The sequence below is a fragment of the Cystoisospora suis genome (genome assembly GCF_002600585.1).
Source record: "Cystoisospora suis strain Wien I chromosome Unknown contig_5144, whole genome shotgun sequence".
Classification (NCBI taxonomy): domain Eukaryota; phylum Apicomplexa; class Conoidasida; order Eucoccidiorida; family Sarcocystidae; genus Cystoisospora; species Cystoisospora suis.
In genome coordinates, this window is record NW_027157936.1 from 627 (window position 1) to 13,005 (window position 12,379).

General features: G+C 43.9%; 2 protein-coding genes across 2 annotated transcripts; both read right to left on the reverse strand.

The window, feature by feature from the left end:
- Window positions 1-4,133: 4,133 nt before the first annotated feature.
- CSUI_008908 (uncharacterized protein) lies at window positions 4,134-9,745 on the reverse strand. The gene has a single exon (XM_068069027.1). It carries the CDS (start codon window positions 6,771-6,773, stop codon window positions 6,378-6,380), a length of 396 nt encoding a protein of 131 aa, XP_067918996.1. The 5' UTR covers window positions 6,774-9,745; the 3' UTR covers window positions 4,134-6,377.
- Window positions 9,746-10,409: 664 nt separating this feature from the next.
- On the reverse strand, window positions 10,410-12,330 carry CSUI_008909 (uncharacterized protein; the record flags this gene model as incomplete). Its single annotated transcript, XM_068069028.1, has 2 exons — window positions 11,574-12,330; window positions 10,410-10,704 (listed from the first exon to the last, which is right to left on the reverse strand). Exons 1-2 carry the CDS (start codon window positions 11,618-11,620, stop codon window positions 10,410-10,412), a joined length of 342 nt encoding a protein of 113 aa, XP_067918997.1. The 5' UTR covers window positions 11,621-12,330.
- Between the last annotated feature and the right edge of the window lie 49 nt (window positions 12,331-12,379).

Consider the following 12,379-nt stretch of genomic DNA (forward strand, 5'->3'; position numbering starts at 1 on the left):
CTGTCTAGGATTCAAATGAAAATGCAAAAGCTACGGGAAGACCTTTGTTTCAAAAAAGCAGCTCAGCTAGCTAGAAGAAAGTAGAGTCACCGGAGAGACGTTGTGTATGGCTAACTGGTCCGGCTCTCTACGCGCGTACTGTGTGTACACCTGATTGATACAGTCTATGTATCTGAACGATGATCTGGATGATCATGCTCTCCTTCTGGGTTGTTTGAGGTGACCACCAATGTCTGTGGCTAGCTAGCTACTTAGACCACTCCATCTATCACTCTATCTCTCTACTTTACTGATGTTTCTTTTCTAGGATCCTTCGTGTGTTGCTGGCAACCCAAGGTGAAATTTTGTTACGATCTTCTTGCTTTTTCATGTCTTGCCATCTGGAGAGAAAATTTCTCCTTTGTTTGTGTTCTTTGCTGTCCATCATGGAGCATGAGTGTGGAATTGAAATGAAGGAGATTCCTCGCTCATCTTCTCAACGGGGGAAGGAAGGAGGCCAAAGTTCATTGCGTTTCTCTTCCCTCATGATGTTTACTTCTTCTCTTCTTATCTCCATCTTTCTTTTTGCAGAGGTCTCGATTCATGCGGCTTCTGTTATGCTACCTTCATCTTCTCTCACAGCTTCGATCTACCCACATATGATACAGGAACATCACGGAGAGAATGAAAGTCTCTTGGAAATGAGAAAGTCACAATCCCTGGATGATGATCGCTCTTCCTTTACAGAAGACGAAGATGTCGAATCTTATGAAGAAGATAAAAAGGATGATATAGAAGATGAAGACACTCCTTCATTCTTCCAGAGATCATTATCTTGGAGGGCACGCCGAGGTAGTCGGCGGTCTCAATCAAGTGGTCGAGCTCAACCTGTCTCTTCAGCTATATTGGAAGAAGGAGAAGAGGAAACTACACCGCATTCCTCTTCTTCCTCTCCATTTTTACCTCTCTCAGCATCTACTCTCTCCTTACCAGTTCTATCGCGTGGCCGATTAGCAAGACTCTCAGCACCGGTGCTTTCTCAAAGGGGCTCGCCTATACTACCCTCGAGTTCTCCAAGCCCAGCGCCTTCTTCGGATACAAGTGAAAGTGAAGAATCTCGAGTCCCTTCTCCGGAGGACATTGGCGGTGTTGAGGAGCCCTCGGTGTCAGACAAAGTAACATCAGAAAGTAACATTCTACAGAGTCTTCTGTCGGATCTGCGAATCTTACACAACGTCACGCGTGAACTTCTTGGACAGTACAAGTATGCACAAGCTTCATTACACCCAAAAAGTTTGGAAGAACAGAAGGACAAGGTCCAAGCTCTGGAGGACTTGAGAAAGCAAGTAGAAGAGAAGAGAGGGGAGATCCATCAGCAAGTGAAGAATGTACGGGAATCTATGAGAAACCTGGCTCGTGAAATGATTCCTTTTACTCGAACGCAGAGGCCAGGGCAACTTCTCCCTGAATCCGTTATCATAGCTCGAGCCACCATGACCCATGCCCATAATGCTCTAGAAGACAATCGACTCTTTTCAGAGGAATTCTGCGCCGCATTTGCTGATAGCCGATCTTGCAAATAAGCTAAAGGCAATATGCAAGAAGGAAGAGGAAAATTGGTTCTTCTCTAGGTTATGATGGCATGTCTCAACGCACGTATACAAGTAACTATATACGTGTACATGCATTCTTTCCGAGTTGGTGAAACCTGAGAGGAGTACTGCTCTTATCGATGGACAGGTCGTTGATGTATGCTGTGATGTACAGCGTAGTGCCTAGGCTCTGATGGGTGTCTTTTGGATGAATGGAGAAATTCCAAAACGAGGAGATTGTTTTTTAGTTCATTCAAATCTTTCCTTGATAAAAAGCGTTTGGAGACATATAGTGGGAGAGGAAGAGGAGGATGGGGTGTATTATGTACACTGAAGACACCAGCCGCACTACTCCACTACTCCTAGGAGATAGTTGGGGTGTACATACACCTCAATCCACGCTCCCACGAATCGCCTCGCACGGCTTTGGCGGACGGTTGTCAGCGAGAGACATCCATTCTAACAGCCCAAATGATGATGGAATCCGATTCAAATCAATTCTGTTGTTTCTCTTTGAAAGTGTTTTGATCCTTTGACTCTTCTGAAGCTTTCTGACACGTTGTCTCTTTCCTCCCTTTTTGGTTTATACTTGGCACGTGGGTGAGGTTCCTTCGAACCGTTTCCAGAGTGCAAGACGGTTTAGGCACGATAGAATCTAGTTGAAGAGATAGACGACCTCCCTTCTAGGCGTCAGTAAGCTCTGATATGATCTGCTTTAGGCTGTATCGAGTAAAGATCAGCTTATGAAAGTAAAGAAGCGCGTTTGTTTTTACACGCACATCGCCACATGCTTAAACACGTTTCTGTTTGGTCGGTGTTACCTCTTCATTCCGCTCGACTCCGGGAAGTTTATTCAAGTCCAGACTCGGAGGCTGGTGGACTGAACGAGCCTGGGGTCGAGCCCACCCTTCGGTTGCTTTTTTCTTCCTGGAGCCGATGGCTTCCGCTGTATGGAGGTATATGGATAGGAGATAGAAATAGATGAATAGAGATGTTTTTCTTCGGCTTTTCTTGAGGAAACGCAACAAGTCGAGGTGTTTCAAGTGGATTTCTCTCCTTTTAAGATTGCGTGTCAGAGACAGGTGAAAAAAACTGGATATAATGAGGTGTTGTTTGGCTGGAATAAGTACTACTATCGATCGATCCATCACTACAGAAAGGGTAGATCAGATGGGTGAACTTTGTCCTGGTGCTTGTAAAGTGCCCAATGAAGCTTTCCAAAGAGAGTTATCGGTTTCTTCTGCTTCTTAAAGTGAACAGAAGAGAAAAGATAGAAATGCCCTTTCGATAGACCTCCATCTGGGACTGGTTACTCGATACACAAAGCCGAACGAGTCGACGGCTTCCTGGAAAAAAGAATACCTAGTGAGTGAACAGGAGTCTCTTTAAGAAAGTACCGATAATTCAAGTCTTGAACAGGTAAAAAAAAAGAGAGATCTCTTTGAGCCAACAGGGCTAGCTATATAAGTTCACAGAAACAAGTTCTGGAAGCGTGAAGGTTCGTTTCTTCAGTCACGTCGGCTTGTTGTGCGAGCGCTAAGGTCGGCAGCCCATCAGTAAGTGATTCATGTTTCTTCTTCTTTTTCACCACTTCTTTTGCCGTGACGTCTCTCTGTGGGGGGTTTCATCTTTTGTGTTTTTGTGTGTGTACAGAATTCTTTTGTCGTCTGAGAGAGAAGGCATCACACAGTGGATGGATGGTAATAGACGGCTGTCTTTGTGATGCGATTGAAGAGGATCTTTCCTCTGCCTCTCTTCTCTAAGGCTCTTTCACCATGAAGTCGGTTTTTCTTTTTGCCCCTGTCTCTCTGTTGTGTTCTTTCTTTCTTTTGGCTTTACCTCCGGGCATAGCCTTTGAGCTTCCGCCGTCTCGCCACGATCATGTTCTCAACAGTGGTCTTTCGTCTTCTGCAGTGGACATGATCTCTACCGAAGAATGGCTACCTCCGGACTTGGCAACCATCAGAGAAGGTCTCAGGAGAAACCAGATCCCTCACGGTCATGAGGGTGGTGCAGAAGATAAGATTTCTTCCTTTCTAGAAGGCTGTGCTTCATTTCGACATGCCAATGAAAGAAGCCAGCCCGTCATCCATCACGAAAGCCAAGAGAAGAATGAAGAGAATTTCTCTTTTTTCGAAAGAAGGCGACTGAATTCTTTACCAGCAGGATTTCTAAATCCTGTCAAGAAGTCAGCTAGCTATGATGTAGCTGAAGAAGAACGAAAATTCCCTCAGCGGCCACGGCCATCCCGGTCTCTTGAATCTCTTCTCCCGCCTTCCCAAACTGTCTCCATGAGACGTTATTCCTCTGTCGTGTCATCCACAACAACGTCTTCTTCTACACGTTCACCTCTCTTTCCATCTCCAGCGGATCAACCGTCATCTGAAGGAGTCGAGGATTACGAGTCATCTGAAGCATCGAATGTCCCGTCAAGCCCTTTGCCAAGCCCATCTCCATTTCCTCGTGGTTCAACTCCAATAGAAGTTCTGCAGTCGTCGTTAACTATCGTGGAAAGTCTTATGGCACATCTCCGCCAAAGTCACATTTCCTTACGTGTTCTGATAGGAGACTACTTGTACCAAAGAATTCCGCCTGTCCGGACAACGGAACGTGAAGGAAAGACAGAGGAAGACGAAGCAATAAGTCTGTGTCTAAAATCATTACTCTCAGAGATCCAACTCAAGAGAAGGATGTTAGATCAAGTGGCCTTGACTCTCCGGAAATCCATCAACCAGCTAAGAAAAGATATGCTTTCTGTTACACGGCACTACCGCATACCTACTGAAGAAGTGAGAGATCTTATGATGAAAGCTCGGGTCATGTTGCAGCATGCACAGCTAGCTTTGAAGGAAAACCTTCTTTTCAAGCAAGAATACTGTACCACATTTCCTCAGAGTTCATCGTGTAGTGAGTCAGAACCTTCATCGACGTCATTCTGAATGGCTGGCCTGTCCCTATTGTAGCGCTTTAGAAGCGAACAACAGATAAAGAAAGAAAGAAAGGGGCGAAGAAAGACAAGAATGGAAGACGGAGGGTGTGCATCGCTGTGTATACATAAGAGATAGATGGATATTATCTTCTTCAGAACCATATGGATATCTCTTTTCAACAAGGGGAACTGTGATGTGTATCTTTTCTTGTGTATCTCCTTCTCATCTGTTTTCTTGTATCTTAGTATTTTAAGGCGCCTGTCAGGGCCAAAACACCCTTGGATGTCTGGCGTCATGTGTTTCGCTTTTTATGCGTCTTGAGACGGAAGAAGAGATTAAATTCTTTTTGAACTGCCTGACATGAATCTTGAGTGGAAACGAGGACAACCCCCGGTATCCACAGTACAACTGACATGCTTGGCTGTCTTATTTACACGAGAACTCGGCCGGTCGATATGCTCGTTCTAGCCATGAAAGAGACGTACAGAGATGGCGAAGATACGAAGGACACACCAAACAGGAAAACTCGGAAGCCACCCCATGATAACGATCTTTTGGAGTGAGTCGAGTGAAGAATAAGAAGACGGCCAGCTAGCCTGCACAGATTGCCAGGGTGACGAAGATAGATGATAGACTAGATAGAACCAAGACCTGGAGCCCGGCATTTTAATCTCGAAGAAGAGAGAGAAATGTCCAGTTCCATGTATCTCTCTCTAGACGGCGATGTGATGAACGCCCGAGGGGGCCAGAGATGATCGTCATAGACGAGTGGGCGAGGGGCTTTCTTCTGTTCCGTTTTCGAAAAAGAGCTACAAGTGCCGTAAGTTGAAAAAGAAGAGAAGAGACTTTCAGTCTTTCTGTCTGGCGATCTTATGAAGAAAACTGTGTGTCTTTATGTGTTTCTTTCGACCATCCTTCACACAGCACGAACCCCCGTAGCGGACTTAACTTCGGGTGAGTCTAGCGAGGGGATGTTACATTAGGGAGCTTTATTACCCGGTGGTATTTCGCAACCATCCTGGACAGAAAAAGGAGAATGGAAACCTGTTTATCTAATAATAAGCTTTGTCTGGTCCTTCTATGACCCGGATGCGAAGATCTCCCTCCTCTTTTATTTCTTCATCTTCTTCTCGCTCCTCTTCGCGCTCCTCTTCTCCGTCTGCCTACTTCTCTTCACTTTCTCGCTCTCCTTCTCCTTCGTCTCTCTCTTCTTCTCCTTCGTCTTACTTTTCCTCGTCCTCTTCTCCTTATTATTCTTCTTCCTCTTCTCTTTATTCTTCTTTCTCTTCTCGCTCTCCGTCTCCCCCTGCTCGTCCTTCTTCTCCTGAACTTCTCGAAGACCTAAGGGCGTCCCTATCTTATACCAGCGCCATGGTGAGAAACCTTCAGACCTTCGAATCTGACCTGGCTTCCTGCATGGAGGAGTATAGCCATCAAAGGCGTCTCTATGACCAGCGGCTAGCCCCGAGTCAACCCGCCGTGAAAGCACAAGAAGAATCGCTTCAATGGACAAGATCTTCCTTGGAGAGGCTTCCCCTCGAAGCAGAGACCAAAAGAAAACTTCTTCACGAAGTAGGCGAAGCTGTCCGAAATGCTTTACACCAACTAAGCGAAGACGTTATGAATGTGCGAGCGAGGTCTCCCTTCATGAAATCTTACGCTTTAACGCATGCAGAAAGTCTTCTAAGGAAAGGGCGGGCAGCCCTAGAGAAACATAACGTTCTCGCAGTTGAATTTTGTCGCCTCTTTCCTTCCCATCCTTCTTTCTGTCCTCCACTCTTTTTTTGAGGAACGCTCTCTTGTTCTTTCTTCTTCTTTTGATCTTCTTTTCCCAAGAAAGTAACATACTACGGGATGGATCATTATCTAAAGGCTCTTATCGCCATGGCGCGCGGGTGAAGGTGTATAGACAGACAACAGGTGTGAAGGTGTATATACACACAGATGTATATACATACGGGAATGTGTATATACATACAGCCAGATGTTGACATGTATATACATGTGGGCAGGTGTATAACTTACAGACAGATGTGAAGGTGCATATTCCGTTAAGCTGTATATACATACAGATGTTGGGAAGTATATACATTAGGGAATGCGACGGTGTTGATACATACCTTATTCTGCAGGTATATATACATACAAAATTTGAGATGTATGACACACATGAGGGAATGTGAAGGTGTATTTGCATACAGAAATGTAAGACGTGCATATGCCCATATAGATATGTAGACAGAGAGATGTCTACACATTGGCGGGTGTACATTTATGTACATGTGGATATGACAATATGTACATATCTATCTATCTATCTATGTTTTCGTTTGATAAGAAGAGGAGGTCATACCACTTCTAGGTCGATCCATTTGTCCGTGAGGCACAGTAGTCTTCATACATACCCCTCCTACCCTAGACTTTTCTTCTATATGCCTGTCTGTTCTATCTATTTTACGTCTCACCTACGTACTGCGAAATCCCTTTGAAAGGTGACCAAAAGAAGCAGGGGAAGGAAGAATGAATGGTTTGACATATATGCTTGATTTGTCTTTGATCTAGAAGGTCTGTTTGCATGCTTTCAACTTCCTCTGTTGTTCTTTCCCAAGGTTGGGGTGTATGTACACCACATATGGCGTCAGGAAACTTTTCGAGTGCACAGACAATGGGAATTGGGTAAACATAGACATAGAAAACTCCTGTCTGCTTTGAACGGATGGTCTCTTGCTTTCTCTTCGTCATTTCCTTCAACTAAAAAGAAGAAGAAAGCCTCTCAACAGGAAAAGAAAAGAAGGAGCCTCATTGCTTCTTCCATCGTGAAAGAGAAGAAAAAAGAGAGACTCTAGAACGCTTCACAGAAACGTTTCTTTACATACCTCAAGAAGCAAGACAGCCACCACACATATTCTCTTCTATCATTGCACTGAGAGAGAACCTCGCTTTCCTCTTCACACACCCCTCATACATATATATAGATATAGATAGATAGATAGATACCTATCTATATACACCTACATGCCTGTACATACATATATGCGTATATGTGAGTGGTGTATGAAGATCCAGACATCTCACTATACCTCGTTGAAAGCCTTAGAGACGTAACTCATTCTTATCTATATATAACTAAGCAAACAGTAGGGCCCCTTGTAAGGGGTAGATGAACCGTATGGAAGACTGTACAAAGTATCGTCTATCTCATCTGATATTATAAGGCCTCTGTGCTACGTGCTCCTTCGTACACTTAGCAGGACTACTAGTAGCAAAGACAATAAAGGAAGGCTCTTATGAAGCTTCTTGGTGTCTCCATACATACAAAGAGCTTCGCTCTGTAGAATAACTAGATCTAGAGATCGATCCTCTTTTTCATAGAGAAGACAAGAAAGAAGATCAGAGTTCATAGATGCAAAAGTGTCTCCTTTAGAGATACTTGAGAATTACAGGCTCTTCTTCTACTGCATTCGCCTCTTTCTTCTTTTCTGTAGGCTTCAAAGGCCAAGAAGAAAAGTGTATCTGTCTTCTGTCTTTCTATCTAAAAGACAAGAAGAAGCAAGAAACAAGCAAGCTGTTGTCTTCTTCAGAAGAAAGAGAAAGAACGATCGATGCTCTTCAGGTAGAGAGGGACTCTTGGCCTGTTCCATTCTCAAGAGAAAAGGAATACAAGCAAGGTATCATTCAGTAGAAAAGAAAAATAGACAGCTAGCTAGCTAGCTAGCTAACTATTCCTCGAGTTTTTTCTTTCCCTTTCATCTTGCCTTTGTAGAAACAGCTACTACCCACCAGCGACAGCCTTCTCCTCTTTTGCCCGATGGTGATCTGTCGTTACGTCGATTCAAAAGCATCGAGGTTCCTACATCAATCAGATCAACTTCGCTCACGTCTTACAGAATTCTCCTTCTATTGCGAAAGTCTTCGATCCTTTGGAACGATAGACATGATAGAGCAACCCCTGTAGTTTCTTCAGTTCAAGACATCATTCAGCTTCCTCATAGCACGTCGCCGGAATAGAACACTCAAGAGAGACGAGACAGAAAGAGAAAGAGAGAGGGAGAAAACATGTCTCTTCCTCTTCTACTTCATCCGTACGGATGAGAGACACTCGACAAAAGAAAAGAAGAGAAGAGAGATAACAACGAAGAAGAAAGAAAAAGAAAGAGTGAGAAGGAAAGAAAGAATGGAGTTGCTTCAACGGAGAAGAGTGTGATTTATTCCACCTCTTGTCATCTGGTGTGTCGAGAAACATACAGAAGTAGAAGAAGAAAAGAGAGAAATCCTAATCATGAACAGTACCGCCATATCACCCTTTCTTTCTTTCAACAGTTTCTTCATTTCTCTCTCTGTCTCTCTCTAACTCACTAGTAGTACGAAATCCTCCTTTCTCTCTGCTGAGAAACCTTTACACTTTCCCTCTTGTTCTTCTTCTCCCTCTAAGAGAAGAAAAGAAGGATATTCTTTCTTCTTGACTTTCCTTCTTCTCTCTTCTCTTTCTAGAGCTTCATCTTGATGTCTGTGCGATGAAAAAAGAGTGCGCGTCTTCTCTCTCTCTCTATATATATATCTAGCTCTCTTTTCTCCCCCTTCCTCTCTTTTGCATACAGACACAGAGCTCATCTTCTTCTCGCTGTTCTCTTTCTTCTTCTTCTTCGTTAGGCTGGATGAAAAGTTGACCTCTCCTTCTCATCTAGATCTCTCGTGAGCAGAGGGAGTCCATTCTCTCTCTAGATGGATTGATGGATATCTAGAGATTTTCTCTCTTGTCGGACAAAAGACATTATCTTCTTCTTCTTCAAGTTCTTCGTAGGCTCCATCGCTTCTTCTCCTCAGTCGACTGAGAGACAGAGTGAGAGATGGAGAGGCCCCTCTTCAATGAGAATAAACGAGACAAGAGAAAGGGAAAGAAAAAAGAATAAGAAATAGACGGCTTTGCATGCTCTCTCGTCTCCCTCTCATTCATTCTACGAATCAATTCTCTAGGCATTCACATCTACGTACACACACAGTGGCATAACCAGACATATACATATATATATACATATATATATATAGAGAGAGAGAGAGAGAAAGGGACATGTATATATAGAGAGAGAGGAGACACACGTAGACATATATACATATAGACACCGGGATCATGAGATTGTCTTTTCTTTCCGATTTCTTTCCGTCTCTCTCTCTGTCTGTCCCCCCCTGTGTCTTAGTAGGAAGACTCCTCCTCTTCCTCTTCTTCTTCTTTCCCTTCTTTCTNNTTTTCTTTCTTTTCTTGTTTCTTTCTCATTCTCGCTATCGAAGGGGGATTTAAGAAGTCTTGGCGATCTCTGCTCTTGGGGGGTTCCCTTCAATGAAGAATCTCTCTCTTCTTTATTCTTGGCTCTCTCCATGGTGCAAAGAAGTCGATGCTGAGGACTGCTCGATGATAAGAGAAGGGAAGAGAGAAAGGGCTTAGTCAGGAGGGACACTCGATACGAAAGAAGAGCAACTGCATGCAGAACAGTGTGCTAGGAGGTTGGAGAGAAAGAAGAGAAGCGAGAAAACTGCGACTGAAGTGGAGAAAGTGACAATGGAGATTTCAACTGGGATTCAAGTGTATGTACACCTCGTGGGGTGTATGTTGACTGGGGAGGGAATCTTTTCTTGTTCGACTGTCTTGTCTTTTCTGTCTTGAGAGGTTCACACATTTCTTTCTCTCTACGCTATGTTCTCCCCCTGAGATCTTCGAGAGATAGCTGCTGTCTTGTCTCGTCTTTCCTTCTTCTTTCTTTGACCTTCTCTACTCTCCTGTCTTTCTTCTCTTCTCTCCACTTCTCTCTTCTTCCTTCTCTTTCAGTGGAGTGATCAGGTCAGGGGAAAGACTCTTTACTAGCACGTCTTGTTTTTCTTCTTCTTTCCCTTCTTTCTTCTTCTTCTTTATGCTTTAGTTTCTCGAGGTTTGACGAGATAAACCTCCTGAAGAAGAAGAAGAAGGAACCTGTCGCTCGACATGTTGATGCGAAGAAGAAGAAGAATGCTGCTGCTGCGGCTGACGCTGGTGGTGGAGGTGTGACTGGGGGTGAGAGGAAGAGGAAGAAGAAGAGGAATGGCCACTTTCACCTTCTCTTTTACCTCCTCCGACAACTTTGCTAGAGGAAGAAGAGGATGAAGGCCCTCCTGCGGTAGTGCCATGACCGCGAGGAGAGCTCCGTTGATCTGGAAAGCTATCTTTCTTATGTCTGAAGACCAAAGACAGCTCGCATCAGCGAAAATGAAGAAGAAGAAGAGAGAGAAAAAAAAACTCTCGAAGATACTGAAGAGTGCTTCTTTCTCACTTCACACAAGATTCTTTAGAAAAATCTGTCAAGCCATACACGCACTGTATATATAGACAAAGATACATATATATATATATCTCACTCTACCTATCTATAGATGAATACATGCATCAGGCGTATACGTGCTGTGTGGAGATTCGTTTGTCCCATGTAGGTAAAGACAGCTAGATAGATAGATAGATAAAACATTGGTTAAAAAGAGAGGGACAAGGCTTTCTCTCTCCTTTTTTGAAAGTATGCGCGTGTCTTCAACATGCCACGTGTGCCTGACACACTTCAAACCGTCACTGGGGTGTATGTACAGCTCGGGTGTACATACACCTGACGAACTGCTCTCGCCCCCAATACAAAACATCCAGTCACCTCCTTCACGCCCCGCCGTCAAACACCCTTCGCGTGCATCACACCTACGCAAGAACGCTATCTTTGATCTATCTTAAATCTCCCTATCTATCATCTATCTATCTATCTGTCTTTCTATCTATCTATCTGTCTTTCTATCTCTCTATCTACTTACCAAATTACCTATCTACCTATCTATCTGTCTGCCTATCTCCCTGTGTTGGATCTATCTCTTTCTTTGAATCGATAATCCTTTCTCTATTGTCATTGACTTTGTAGCTTGGTCATCCATCTCCTTCTTATTCTTATCACCTCAACGACCTATCCCCCATAAACTTCTGGGGAGCCCCCAAAGAAGCGCTGTCTATAAGACGAAGAAAAAGAAGAAAAAGAAGAAAAGAGAAGACACTTCTTGTTCTTCTTCTTACAAGCTTGACGAAGGGCCATGATGTTGCTGAGGATGCTTTGAAGTCATTTCGACCGACCCGCCTCCCCGTCTCTCGCCAGCAGAAGAAGAAGAACTCCCCCCCCCCAGCCTTCTCTCTACTCTACGAGCTTCGTCAGGCTGAAGGAGAAAGACAGACGAGAGAAGAGAAGGGAAAATGAGAAGGTCACACAGAGAAAGGACAGATCGAAAGAAAGAGATGTCTCTACTACTATATCTGCGGTACAGACATCTCGACAAAAGAAACAAAGAAAGGCAGATGATCTATAGACAAAGAGGAAGAAAGAGACACCAGCTTTCTATCACCTACTTCATGCTGACTGAGAGAGAATAGCGAAATCTCTATCTTATCAAAAATCCTTCATGTCCACCCCTAAGTTGCAACTCGCCTTCCCATACAAAGACCACGTATCATACGCACATCTACATAAATACATACATACATGAGGGAGATGTCCTACTAGACCGCTGTATGTACACCTGAAAAAGAGAGAAGTTCTGAAGAGTTGAGAGAAAGGAAAGCTCTTGATATGTCTAAGCATCGAAGACGTCCATAGAAAGAAACACATTTACCTCAACAGAAGACTCTTCTCCAGCCGTCTGTCTACATGTACACAGAAAGAAAGAAAGGAGAATACACTTCAGTTTAGCTTCCCTATTGAAAGCCTCCTCATTCATCGCTCCCTTCCCCTTCCTTCATCTCCCTTTCGACAAAGAGAAGTCCAACACACACCTTCCCTACCTCTACATGAAGAAAAACAAAGCGACTCAAACCAAAATGTGTATAAA